This window comes from Solanum lycopersicum, chromosome 1 (genome assembly GCF_036512215.1).
Source record: "Solanum lycopersicum chromosome 1, SLM_r2.1".
Classification (NCBI taxonomy): domain Eukaryota; kingdom Viridiplantae; phylum Streptophyta; class Magnoliopsida; order Solanales; family Solanaceae; genus Solanum; species Solanum lycopersicum.
Window position 1 is genome coordinate 76,867,965 of NC_090800.1, and position 15,238 is coordinate 76,883,202.

The 15,238-nt window shown below is 29.1% G+C and overlaps 1 protein-coding gene across 1 annotated transcript; it reads left to right on the forward strand.

Moving 5' to 3' along the window:
- The first annotated feature begins 3,864 nt into the window (after positions 1–3,864).
- Positions 3,865–8,264, forward strand: LOC101264459 (pentatricopeptide repeat-containing protein At3g24000, mitochondrial). The gene has a single exon (XM_004229499.5). It carries the CDS (start codon positions 4,721–4,723, stop codon positions 7,835–7,837), a length of 3,117 nt encoding a protein of 1,038 aa, XP_004229547.2. The 5' UTR covers positions 3,865–4,720; the 3' UTR covers positions 7,838–8,264.
- The last annotated feature ends 6,974 nt before the right edge of the window (positions 8,265–15,238 follow it).

Sequence of the window (15,238 nt, forward strand, 5' to 3'; positions counted from 1 at the left end):
AATCTGAATATAATCGAGTTTCAATATGAATATTGAACATTAGTTAGAAAAATAACAAACAAACATTATTTTGTATAGTTTTGGTTTTTCACTCCTCCATCTTTTACACAACCTTTTCACTATCAATAAAAATAGAGGGTTGAATCAATAAATATTGAGAAAATTTTAAAGTTTTTTTGTGTTTAAATAAACAACATATATATATAATTATTATAGTGGTTTTGCAATAGAATTAGTTACAAAGTTGGTACTACTAAAACATCTATAATAATAACAAATTTTGTGGGACACAAAATATGTGTGGGTTTTTGTGTGTAGTGTCGGCACGAATACTTTTTAAATATGATTTTTGAGGAAAAATATACTTTAATTAAAATATTGACTGATATAAGTTTTACGAAGATATTTAATTTTTTTAAAAGCTAGTCTAAAAAGTATAAACATTTCTTCCTCTCTTTTTTCTTTTTCTTCCTTTTATAATGTAATAATATGTCCTACTGAAGTATTAATAGTATTTTTTTTAAGAAAATGAAAAAATCAATCCAATTTATATATTTTTATTTTTTTTGTTGGTCCAAAAAATAGGTGGAAAATGTCGTAATTATGAGTAGTCATTGACTCTCCCCAGCCACTAGCTAAAAAGAAATATAAAAGTTGTAAGAAAATGATGTCACTGTTATATCCTTTAGATAGTGAAACTTAATATTTCAATTTGTCAAAAAATATTCCTTCAATTTTAATATTTTTAATATAATAAGTATTGATGGGTTTCATGGCCAAAATTTAAAATTTTGTACCATGTCCAATTAACCTTGTAATTTCATACGTTGTGCCTTCATCTAATTTTTATTTCATAAATATTTTAGTCATCATATACCTTAGGAATTTATTTAGAAGATTTTTTTATTTTTTATTTATATAAAGAACGATAAGTATAATTAAGAAACATGAATCTAGTGAAGCTCAATTATAAGGGGCCAATAATATTCCTGTTTCTTTCTGAAGATGAAATAAGGTGCAATTATTTTCGACATTTAGGTACACTATTTTTTGGAAATGAATAGTATGATGTGACTGGGTTTTTTAAGCGGAAAAATTCAAATATGTCATTACAGTTTGAGAAAATACTTATTTATGTCATGCATCAAAATTTTGGCTCATTTATATCATTTTTGTTTGGAAAAAAAATTCGTTCATATCATTATTTGTTAACTGAATTTGTCTTTAAGAAAGCAATTTAGTTAATATCTTAGTCGAATCATAGTTGACCGTGTATAAAAAAAGATTTTGCAAAACAATTTTCAATTAGAGTGGAATATAAATGAGCTTTTTCCCTTTTCTTTAAAATACAAAATGGAAATAAATTGGGATGACATTCACCAAAGGTACTAATTACTTCAAAATGAAGTGAAATGAAATACAATATTGTTCATATGAATAATAATATATAGTTATATTTCATAAGAGCTACTACAACTTAAATTAGATATATAATTAAAGAATGAATAATTTAGTGATGGGGGTAGAAATAATGGTTGACGAACAAGTTATATAAAGATTAATACAGGGATTAAAAAATCATCAGATTTTTAAATTTAAATGAACGTGTCTAGTACTCATCAAGTGAGATGGACATTCAGAATTTAGCCTTTTTTTTATCCTAATTTTTTAAAATATATTTTATAAATCGTCAATTATTGTGATTTATAATATCTTTTATGTAGTTTTTTATTATTATTATTTTTTTTATAGATTTCATTCTAAATTGATGATTAAACTTAAAATGTTTAACTTTCGAAATTCAAACTGTGTCACATGAATTGAAACATAAAAGAATATTTTTCTAACTAGAAGCACTTTATATTGTTGAACGAATGATTTTGCTTAACTTTATCTTTATGCAAAAATTATATTGTATTTTAACAAATCAAATTTCCATTTCATCGTATGCTTTTCTGGTTGTTAGGATTTGTTGAAAAGATATGGCAAGAAAGTGGAGGTCAACAAAGTAATTCCAAGAATCAAAGCCACCAAAACTTTAATATAAATTTCATATCAATTAAAATAATATGATCATCACTTGATCGTGCATTTTTAAGGAAAAAAAATGATATTCTTTAATATTTTTTTAATATAAAAATAGTAGCTATTTTAATCATTAGTATCAATTTCATATGGTTCAATATCCTTGATCAATCTATCTCAGCAATTAATCCAAAAGGTAAAATGATTTTACTCATGTATGGTAGGCTCATAATTCATATATAGTCCATGGGTTAAATGGATGCTTAATTGTATAGAACAAGTTAGTCATCTTTTTATTTTATTTTTTCTATTTAGTATTTGGTATTCGCATTGGAGTAAGATTCATGTCGCGTAGAGCCCTAGAAAGTGCTTTCTATAAAAAAAAAAAATTCATACATAAAATTCGAATATAAATTCTTTAATTAAAAAAAAGTAACCTCATCTGTTGCACCACATCCTTTTGTATCAAAGTTAGGTAGTCATAATTACAAGTCATAACTCATAAGTGGGCTTGAAAAAATTTCATTATACTACTCTTCTATTATAATTTATGTAACTCTTTTATTTTTAGTCTAAGTTCAAATAGAACGATATCCTTTTATATTTAATAATATTTTAATTTTTAATTTTTAATTTGATTTTTAATTATATGATTTATATTAACACAAATATATATGATCGATTTTAGATCATAAATTTTAAAAATAATTACTTTAATTATTAATTTCTTACTCAATCAAACATCAATGATGATGGATGGAACAACATTATGAGAATATTAGACAAAATATCCATTAGATCAAAATTCTTTTACCTAAAATAGATGGCGGAGCTTTTAGATGACTCTCCTGTTCCTTTTCTTCTCCAATTATTTTATTATTTTTTTGTTAATATTCTCCAATATACAATTAATTTCAATTGAAGATTACTCCTTTTCTTCTTATTTATGTAATAAAAAAATCGGATTCGAACATAATATATATATATATATATATATATATATATATATATATAAAATTGTCGATTGATACATAAGTAAATAAATTAATCATGATTTAGGTAGGTTGGAATCGAAAAAAATAAGCTTGTTGAAGAAGATAAATTATTGCAATTAAATAGTGTATATAGATATTTATACATCTATAACTGTATACATGGTTATATGTCATATATACATGATTATACACTATTTAACAAATATCGATACATCTCATGTTCATGCGACTATTTAATTGAATTTTTTCACACAATATACATACACTTACATAAGAAGCTCAGGGACCGTTTGGTTGGAAACAAGTTATCCCACGATTAAGTACATGAGATAACTTATTCCATCAGTATGATATAAATGGTGGAATAAGTTATTTCAAACATGACAACCAAACAAGACTCAAATTTTTTTATTCCATCTCTATTTTTTTACATCCTTCATACCAAACGACCCCTTACATTATCTAATAGGGATTAAAAGAAATTTCTAAAAAAAGAAGTGAAAAGAGTGACAGAAGTGAAAAAGAGTTTTTGATTTGTCCCTAATGTGTCAATGGAACAATAGTACTTTCATAGGAAAGCCTAGTAGCATACTTCTACTTCCCCCTACTGTGAAGTCATGCCCCTCAAAAAAAAAAAAGGTGTGTCTGGTTCATTTAAACGAGCAATGCGGTGTTTGATTATGAATTTTTAATTTTTTTTGAATAATACGTTTGATTATAACTTTTTTTTTTAGAGTATTTAGGTATTTGAAAAGTAATAAGTAACTTCAATTCGTATTCATGGCCAAATACAATTCAATTTTCAAACTTTACTTTTTTCACTTTGAAGAAAAAATTGTCTTTCTTCTTTTTTTCAAATTTCACGGTGGACCATGGTCACACGCCTGCTAAGGGGTCGTTTGGTAGAGTGTGTTAGTAAAACAATGCATATATTAACTTTGTGTATTAGTAGTCCCTTACATCAGTTATACATTATTTTATCGTGTATTGGAGAATGCACTATTAATACCATGAAATTCTAGGTATTAGTAATGCAAAGAGATTTAATACATGCAGTAGCATGCTTAAAAACTCAATTACCCCTCAAAAATACTTTTACATCTTTACCATCATAATTATGAAGGATATTTTTATATAATGCATACTATTTTTAATACATCAAATGAAATAATGTATAAAAAATAATATATACATAACTAACGCAAGTATTGCTAATATGATCTATTGAATATTATTTTTATACACTCTACCAAACGACCCGTAATATTTAAACAATTGTTTGTCTTACTACTTCCTCTCCCTGTGTTTCAATTTGTTTATCTTACTTTTCCTTTTAGCTTTTTTTTTAACGAACTTTTTAATTCTAACTTTCTATATAACATGTTTGATATCACAAAATTAAACGAATATTTTGATTCATTAATTTACACATTTTTAGTTTAAACTACAAAATTCAACTTTTTTTTTTTTATATATTTTCTTAAACTCTCTTTCAAGTCAATCTCCGACTAATAAATCCAAAACGGTTTTGATATTTTAGAAAAAAATAAAATACCTTTTTTTTCTAACTACCGTTGCTTCTCAATTCAAAATCCATGTTTTGTTTCTCGATCTTAATTTGCAATTTTTCTTCGTTTTTATACTTTGGCAACTGAAAAAAATACAGCAAAGTGTGCAGCTTTACTTCTCCGGCTGATTTTATGAGTGCTTTGTTGCTCTACTCTACTAGAACCAAACACTATTGCCTTAACAAAAAGCTCTCTGCTTTCACCATTTACTTCCCTTTCAAATTCTTCAGCACATTCTCAGTTCAATGCAGACAACAGCAGCCAATAAGCCGCCCCTTTCAATCCCTGCAAGATCACCCAGAACCAGAAATTTCTGGGTTTCATCAAAAGGGGTTCTCCAATATCACCCAAGACATTGTTGGAAGGGCAGTTCATGCAGTTTGCCTAAAGGAAGAACCCCATTTGAGCATTTTCCATTACAACACTTTGATCAATGTGTACTCGAAGTTCGGAAGAATTGAAGTTGCTCGCCATGTGTTCGATGGAATGCCCGAGAGAAATTTGGCGTCTTGGAATAATATGGTGTCTGGGTATGTCAAGATGGGTCTTTATTGGGATGCTGTAGTTCTTTTTGTTGAAATGTGGGGTTGTGGAATTCAACCGAATGGGTACTTTTTAGCTAGTTTGTTGACTGCGTTTAGTAAATTGGAAAATATGGTTTTGGAAGGGGTTCAAATTCATGGATTGGTTTTGAAATGTGGTTTGTTGCATGATGTTTTTGTGGGAACTTCTTTTCTCCATTTTTATGGTGTATATGGATTACCTTGTAGTGCTAAAACATTGTTTGAGGAAATGCCGGAAAGAAATGTTGTTACTTGGACTTCTTTGATGGTTGCATATTCAGATAATGGTTACCCGGATGTGGTATTAAATTTATACCAAAGAATGAGGCATGAGGAGGTGTCTGGTAATCAAAACACACTCACTGCTGTTATTAGTTCTTGCATAGCTCTTGATGATGATTTTTTGGGTCATCAAGTGCTAGGTCAGGTTGTAAAGTCTGGATTCCAGGACAATGTTTCGGTATCAAATTCTCTTATTTCGATGTTTGGAAGTTTTGGTTTCATTGACGATGCCTCTTATATTTTTGAGGGAATGAACGACAGTGACACTATATCGTGGAATTCAATTATTTCTGCACTAGCAAATAATGAGTTGTGCGGAAAGGCGTTCAGCTTGTTTTCTGAAATGCGTCATGATCACGACGATGTCAATTCAACAACACTTTCTTCATTGATGTCTGTTTGTGGAACTATAGATCGTGTAAACTTAGGGAGAGGTGTTCATGGTTTGTCGTTGAAATTGGGATGGGATTCTAATATTTGTGTGTCAAATACTCTTCTCTCAATGTATTTGGAGGCTTCAAGGGACAAAGATGCCGAAAGTTTGTTCTTGGCAATGCCAGCGAAAGATTTGATTTCATGGAACTCTATGATGGCTGGTTATGTTTTAGCGGGCAAGTACTTCAAGGTTTTGGAAGTGTTGGCTGAACTGCTTCACTTGCAAAGAACACTTAATTATGTGACCTTTGCTAGTGCTTTGGCTGCTTGTTCAGATGGCCAATTGCTTGATGAAGGCAAAATTATTCATGCTCTTGTAATTGCTCATGGGCTCCATGACAATTTAATAGTTGGCAATGCATTAGTCACCATGTATGGGAAGTGTGGTATGATGTGGGAGGCTAAAATGGTATTTCAAAAAATGCCTGACAGGGAATTAGTCACTTGGAATGCATTAATTGGTGGCTATGCAGATAAAAAGGACACACTTGAGGCAGTAAGAACTTTTAAGTCGATGAGAGAGGAAGAAAATTCTCCAAATTACATTACTTTGATCCATGTTCTTGGTTCTTGCTCAACTGAAACTGATCTTCTGAAGTATGGCATGCCATTGCACGGACATATAATTCTGACTGGTTTTGAGACAAATGAATACATTAGGAACTCTCTCATAACAATGTATGCTGACTGTGGTGATGTCAATTCGAGTAGTCTTATCTTTAATGCGCTACTAAATAAGACATCAGTGACCTGGAATGCTATGCTTGCAGCTAATGCTCGTCTTGGTCTCTGGGAGGAAGCGTTGAAACTTCTTCTGCAGATGCAAAGGGAAAAACTGGAGTTTGATCAATTCAGCCTCTCTGCTGCACTTTCAGCTGCAGCAAACTTGGCATCCTTGGAAGAGGGACAACAGATTCACTGTTTAGCTACTAAACTCGGATTTGACTCCAATTCTTTTGTTGGAAACGCTACGATGGATATGTATGGGAAATGTGGTGAAATGAACGATGTGCTAAAAATACTCCCTGAACCAAACCTGCGTCCAAGATTGTCTTGGAATGTATTAATATCTGTTTTTGCTAGACATGGATTTTTCCAAAAAGCTAGGGATACCTTTCACGATATGATAAAGCAAGGTTCAAAACCAGACCATGTCACTTTTGTGTCTCTTCTATCAGCCTGTAGCCACGGTGGTCTAGTAGATGAAGGTCTTAGATATTTTGCTGCTATGACTTCTGAATTTGGAGTTCCGGCTGGCATTGAGCACTGTGTTTGTGTAGTAGACCTTCTCGGAAGATCAGGAAGGCTCCCTGAAGCCATAGCTTTCATTAAAGAAATGCCAGTGCCACCAAATGACTTTGTTTGGAGAAGCTTGTTGGCAGCATGCAGGATGCACAGGAATACAGAACTAGGAAAGGTAGCTGCTGAAAATCTTCTAACATCTAACCCATCGGATGATTCAGCTTATGTTCTTTATTCAAATATCTGTGCAACTTCTGGGAGGTGGCAGGACGTTCAGAATGTGAGAGCTGAAATGGAATCACATAAAGTGAAAAAGCAGCTTGCTTGCAGTTGGGTCAAGTTAAAGAACCAAATTTGCACCTTTGGGATCGGAGACTTGTCTCACCCAGAGTCAGAACAAATATACCGGAAGTTGACAGAACTGAGAAAAAAGATTCAGGGGGCCGGTTATATTGCTGATACAAGCTTTGCACTGCACGACACAGATGAAGAACAGAAGGAGCACAATTTATGGATGCATAGTGAAAGACTTGCACTGGCATATGGTTTGATTAGTACCCCTGAAGGTTCAACTCTTCGAATATTTAAGAACCTTAGAGTCTGCGGTGATTGCCATTCAGTTTTCAAGTTGGTAAGCAACATTATTAGTAGGGAAATCATATTGAGGGATCCTTATCGGTTTCACCACTTTAGTAGTGGCCAATGTTCTTGTTGTGATTACTGGTGATGATGGTGTTAGTTATCTCCGACAAATTTAAAAAAGATTTGAGCGGGGTTCTGGACTGAGTACTCTACTTAGCTCTTGAGAGATGATGTATCTCACCAGTTCTGAAAACATGGTCAGATTATTGCCCGTGAATCGTGGCAAAGATACCTCATTTGATGTTTCTAAGTTGTTCTATGCAACTAATTCTCGAGCATCAACTTGTATACAAAAAAACAAGATTTGCCAAAGTATAGTGTATCACCTTTCTTGAATCATTTTCCCTTGAAAGAAGCAATTGTAGATTATGACTTTGCAATTATCATAATCTGCTAGCAAAGACAAGCAACCAATCTTGTAATACCACATAACTTGGATTTCAATGTACTCCATTCTCACCATGAACTTGCCAAAATTGGATTTTAATAACTAATACAAGTCTTTCTTCTAATAACGTCTCCATCTTTACTCATGCAATTCCAAGTTTAAACTAGAGCCGTTAAAATGGGCTTAGCCCATGGGACCGGTCCAAATTTACTAGTTATTGAGGTAGGATTAGAATAGGATTTCTCAAGTTTATTTAAAACTAGGGCTTATAATCGGTCCATATAAACCTTTGACCCTTGAGGCTTGATTAGGGTTAGGTCGGAGTCGGCCTATGGGTCAAAACTTTTCATTTAAGATTAATTTACAATAATCTTATTAGTATATAATCTAATTATTTGAATGTATTTTATGTTGTAATATTATGAATCTTCGTACCTAAATACATGTATATTGGACAGGATTTTGTGTGATCCGATCCGATCAAATTCAAAATAAACATACTTTATTTTAAAGTATGTCTAATTCTAAAAATAAATTATACTTAATTTTAATTTCATATATCTAAATAAATATATTTAGACGTGTCAAATTGAAATTCCACAAGAACGCCCAAATCAGACAATTTTGCCATGGCATGAGCAAGCGATTATAAACGGAAGCTTCACATGCGGACCTACCCTTGGTCTAAGGAGTGTCAAGACTCAAGTGACACCCTAGATATCAAAATATGTAATGTATATACACAAACATATTGATATTTCTTAAAACAAGTTAACGGTTTAGTTTTCAGATTAAAGAATTGTAAAAAATTCATGAGGTCTCGTGTTCAAACCCTATTAGTCTCATTATTTTTCTTATTGACATCCCTTAATGTTGTTGTCGGCAGTAGATAAATGTATTATGACACCACATACTCATTGAGATTCTTAAATAATCTAAACAGAGAAAACAATTATATTTTCATTTCAGAAAAAAAAATTAAAGCATTTACGATAATACTTTAACTTTTTTTCTTCTGAAAAATATATTTCAAATATGATAAGAAAATTAGGGCAAAACCCTAAGTCAAAATGTTTAATGAATATACAGAAACGTATAGACATTTCTTAAAACAAGTTGAAGGTTTAGTCTTTAGATTAAGGAGTTGTAAAAAATCCATGAGGTCAAGTGTTCAAGCCCTATTAGTCTCATTATTTTTCTTTATAATATAGAAGTCAAAATGTTTAATGAATATACACAAACGTATTAGCATTTCTTACGTGTTGGGTTCGAAAGAATCATGACATAATGTGTAAGCTTACTATTATTGTAAATTATGTCGATGATAAGATGATAAAAATATACTAAAATCGTGATATTATTATATGAAGAAATAATCTAAGTAGAAAAGAAAATTATATTTTTATTTCAGAAAAAAAATAAAGCAATTATGATAATATTTTAATTTTTTTTAAAAAAATTAAATTTCAATTATAATAAGAAAATCACGATAAAACTTTAAGAATACGTTCATGAAACATATTGTTAATGGTAGTGTTGTTGTCCAGACAATTCTGCTTAAACTCTTCAAGGCAGAAGTTGTAAGATCAGGTAAACTAGTCCCCAGGAAATTACATGGATGAATTCACAATCGATCTTCTCAATGAACTAAACATATATAAAAAATTTATCAAAAAAAAAAAACTAAGAAGCAGTGTATGATCAGTAATGGAATTAATTGTATTTTAAAATTGATTTTATAAAACCTTAATTTTCTGAAAAGTCAAACTCAAGCTAATTAGATTATTAAATAATTATTTTTTTAAAAAGAAATATTGATTTAATTTTGAATGACTTCTAAAGTGTAACCATCACCGTGGTTTAGACCTATTTTTATAATTAAATATAATATGAAATATAAAAAAATTAAAAATTATAGTATGATTGGTATACTACCAATCAGGAACTACTCTCAGTTTAATTTTTTAATATTCCTACTACTTCTAGAATATTTTGATGCTTTGTTTAAAGTTTGATTTAATTGAAAAAGATTTCTATAGTATAATCTATAAGTACTTATGTAAGATATAAACATTTGTGATATTTATGTATCAATAATATGTCTATTTGTATCTTACGAATACTATTAGAAAAGTGTGGATTGCATGAATATTTACTTAAGACTTTTAAAGGAATATTCACATGTAATTTAGTTTCTTATCAACTTTTTTGTCCAAAAAAATTTAAAGAAAAAATCTTTGTGGATAACTATAACTTGCGAATATAAAAATCTCCAAGTAATTTCTCTTGGGATTTTGATTCTGCAAATATGTTACTTACGAATATTCTCACAAGAAATATAAAAAAAATCACAAATAATTTTTATTAAAAATTTGTGAAATATACTTCCTCTTAAGATCTTTTGAATTCGCTGCATATACAAAATAAATAGTAATTCGAATGAATAGTTCCCTTTCACAAAAAATATTTAAAAAGTCACAAAAGATTTTTGTTAAAAGATTGTGAAATACAGTAGTTCCTCTTAATATCTTCTAAATCCAAGAGGAATAATAGTTCAAATAAGTAGGTAATTGACGATCATTAATTTGAATAAGTAGGTAATGAACGAATGACATCAACAATCAATCTTCTAAGTAGTGTGTTTTAGTAAAAAGTAAATAAAAAAGATATCACATAAAAGTCACTTTAGAGCCATTTGTCAAATAAAAATGTCTTGGTTGTTAATGAGTAGGAAAACAACAATGTAAAAGAGCATCATAAAATGGTAATTTCTTTTTAACTTTAAAGAAATATAGAGGAATTAGAAATATAAATAAGTAATTTTTCTTAATTAATCAATGATATAAAAAAATATTATAAATAAAAATTAAAAGTTATCTCAAAATATTGATATTTGCATGCTAATTGTTTTTTTTTACCACAATGTTGTTTAGATTTAGGGTTGTGGTTGGGTCCATCGACATAACTTTTATGGAGTTAAGCAACATATTTTTTGTTATATTATAATACAAAAATATCTATTCATGCGGCATGCTGCACAAAAATTGTGTAAGTGATATTTTCAATTACTTTCTTTTTACTGAAAGACAAAAATTAATTAATTCTTTAAATTTCAAGACAAATTAAAGATCGATCCAAAAGAGGAGCATTTGCATGATGTCCCAAAAATCTTAGCATAATCCTATATTTAGATGAACGGTTGGGGTTGGACCAATCTCACAAGGCAAACATACTTAACGACTCTAAATGGAAGGGTTTAAAGTTTTACTATACCTATTTATTAATGATTTAGAGTCGTTTCATAATGTTTTACAAGTTTTTATCTATAATGTTTTACAAGTTTTTATCTTATGTTTTGAAGAATTTATTCTACACCATGCATAAATACAAATTTTAGGGACAAAATTAGCAAAAGAAAATAAATTATTTGAAGAAAAAAATTAAAATTAATTCATACGAAGGGTTATAAGCGGTGTACTTATCCTTTACTTCTTATCAAGGTAGTGGCGTGATAATGAGTTTGTCAACCCAACCTATCTTCACGAACCAGAGTTTTCTATGTAAAGTTGTTAAAATGGGGTCGGGCTATTAGGCTGGTCTAACTCAATTTTTGAATTAAGTGGTATTGAGCTTAATTTTATTAGTTCATTTTTGAACAAGGTTTGTTAGCCTAGTCTCATTTGATTCGCTAGCCTTTATATACAAGCCTTAAGGTCAGCCCGTGGACTGTGAATTTTAGAAACATTTATTATAGAACATAATTTAAGTAGTGTTTTATTTGTTAAGATTTTATCAATAAATATTTAAAATATATAAAAAAAAGTCTAACTCCTTTGTAGATCATTTATATTTCAGGATCATTAGTTCACTTAATTTTTTTATTAGCCCAAATCATTACTCCGTTATAATTTTGAATCTTTGACCTCTTCTATTTTTGTTTTTATGTCTAATTTTTCACTTCTTTTTTCTTCTCTTGTTTATGGAAAAAGTTGTCAGATAATGTTTTTTGCTCGGATGAATCTTATGAATATTATATTTTGGCTATTATGTTGTTTCATAAGTATTCATTGAAATATGTATAATTCATAATAAATGAATTTCTTTATGTATTGATGTCGTATTCATAAGATATCAACGTTCGATATTTTTTCTAAGCGATCAATATTGTTCATTTTTTTTATTGAAATATCAATCCGTCCCGACTGATTGCCCATTTAAGACTGAGTTTGATTGCTATTTTATAAGCCTTTTAACTAAAAGGATCGACTCCTCCTAATCTCTTTAAGTCTCTAGCCTATAAAAATTGAGTTGAATCAAGTTAAATCATTTCATTTTGACAGTTTTATTTTTATGGACTAGAACAAATTATTCCTTTATTCTGATCTCGGGCCTTATTAATCACACCCAACCCAAGACCGTAAGGTTTAGAAGGGCTTGCTCTTTAATTAAAATTAACATTCAATTTTACATTATATAAAATAGGATTAATTATGCAAACCCTTTACTTTATAAAAAGATCAATCCAGTTTTCAAAACAACTCAAATTGGCTAATACTCTGTTCTTATTCCTCCTTGGCTTTAATGGCTTCCTTTGTCATTTTCTTTTCTTCTTCTTTTAATTAAAAAAAATATGATGTATCAAAAACGTGAATCACTTTGGGACTATTTAAATGTGATTTTGAGTTGATTGAGATTAAAAAGTCAATGTATATTTCATGCACAGTTAATGTATATTTGATGTATAGTTAAGTTATATATAAATTTTTTTGGTGTATCATAATGTACAGCTAATGTATAACTCATGTATAGATACATTATATCGTGTGTATATTTTCTATGACTTTTGACAAACTATAGTGTATAAAATTATTGAAATTGGAAAATTATTTCTTTTCCTTCTTTCATTTTTACCATTATAACTTCCTTTCATTCTTCTACTTCCTTCTTTTTATTTCTCTTCTTCTGCTTAGTCTTTCTTCATTCTTTTTCATCTTTTCCCTTTTTTTAAAAAAAATAAAATAGAAAGTTGATAGGTCAAAAAAATATGAATCATTTCGAGAGAATTTTACATCAAAAAGTGAGAGACTTTTATATTTTAATTTTGAGACTATTTAAAAATGATTTTGAGTTGATCAAGTTTATATAATTAGAGTATACATTATGCTGAGCTAAGTTATATTCAATTTTTTAAGCGTATCATAATATATAATAAATGTACAATTTATATATAGATGAAATATTTTGTATTGCTAGTATAGATTTTTTTTTTATGACTTTGAGCATGTTATACTGTATATTGAATGTATTCTTCGTATGAATTTTGATTAGTTTTATGTAAACGAGTAAAACACAAGTATATTTATTTTATTATAAAATAACTACTTTATGGTATATATTTCACACCAGCCCTAAAATATAAGTATCAAGTAAGTAAAAGAAACTATTGTCTCTTATTATCTACTCCAAAATAATTAAGATGCCTTAAATATTTCAATCATGAATTGAAGATGCAATATTCTTGTCTGATCACATCATTAACTGCAAAAATTTAGAAAAAATATAAATTGATCAAAATTAATATATTTATGAAAAATAGCTATAACTTAAAATTTAAAAAAGTGATATATTGATTTTATAGCAGACTATTCCCCTCTTTCCAATCTTTTGGCCTTCTCTCTTGTTTCTCTAATTTTCTCTCTTCTGCCAATAAGAAGAAATACATTTTTAAATATAAACGAGAGTTTTGTATTTTATTTCAATTATATTTGGAAAAATTGTATTTTATATTTTTATATCCGTTGTATTTGTATCCATACATATTATAATATACATTCATTTTCTCTGTTAAATGTGTGTGTCCAATCCAATAAGGGATAAATACAATTGTATTCTTTGTATTTCGAATACAATTGATACAAAAAAGAATGAGTACAATGTGAAATAAATACAAAATACAATTGTGTTGTATTTCAAGTACAATTGAGACAAATAAATATAGAATATAACACAAAATAAATACAACATGCCATCCTCTCTCCTCCCTCTCTTCGTTTGCATCTCTCCTCCTTCTCTCGATTTTGCTCGTCTTTCTCCTCCTCCTGATCTCACTTGCATCTCTTCCTTCTCTCTCGAGATCTCGTTCACCTCTCTCCTCCCTCTCTCTATCACACTCGTCTTTCTCCTCTTAATATGTATTCGTTTTGATACAAATAACTTTGTATAAGTATTTTTTTTATCCTATTAAAAAAATACACTCTCTCCCGAGATCTCGCTAACCTCTCTACTCTCTCCTCCCCTAACATTAGCTATTAACTATAAATACGCAAATTATAACTATAGAGCCTTATTTAAGGCCTAATATTTACTATTTTACGAAAGTACTCCACTTATTTATGTCATTCAAATACTGTATATTATATATTTGACTCACTTGTGCGTACATATATATTCCATTATCCCACCTACATATTTTTCAAAAGGGGATTTCCTCTTTTATTTATTTATTTATTATAAAACCTAAAATTTGACGTTGACTCATTCCATAAGTAAGATAAAAGAATGATGAACATATAATTTTTATAAAGACTTTTGCACTTTGGTAGGTGATGCCCACTAAATGCTTAAAGAAAAACATATATAAACATGCAATAATATCATTCTTGAATCTTTGTTTTTTGGAAAAAATAAATCTCAGTTTGTGTCGTCCAGCTAAGCAATGCCTATTTTCCTAGTCATTTAATTAGGCATAAATAATTTTATTTGACCATTGCTCCAATATAAAACAATTTTTGTCAATTTGACGAACTGTTCTTTTTTAGTGGTACCATACCTATTCATTGATTTTATTCTTTTTGAACTAATTATGAAGATATATGATTATAATTTCGTTTGATAAATTAATAAAAAATATTTTTTTAAAAATATTTATGTATAATATAGATAAATATTATGAAAAGTGAGATGGTAGAAATAGAGGTGTGGTGGTAGAGATGAGAGTTACGAAAGTGGGGTAAAAACGAGGTAACTAATGCCCTTAAAAAGACTGAGGTGAGTATCGTCGCATTTTAAACAAAAAAATTACTTCTCTTAAAGAAATAA

Coding starts and splice junctions, on each gene's coding strand:
- LOC101264459 (XM_004229499.5), top strand. CDS start 4,721: ATGAGTGCTTTGTTGCTCTACTCTACTAGAACCAAACACTATTGCCTT.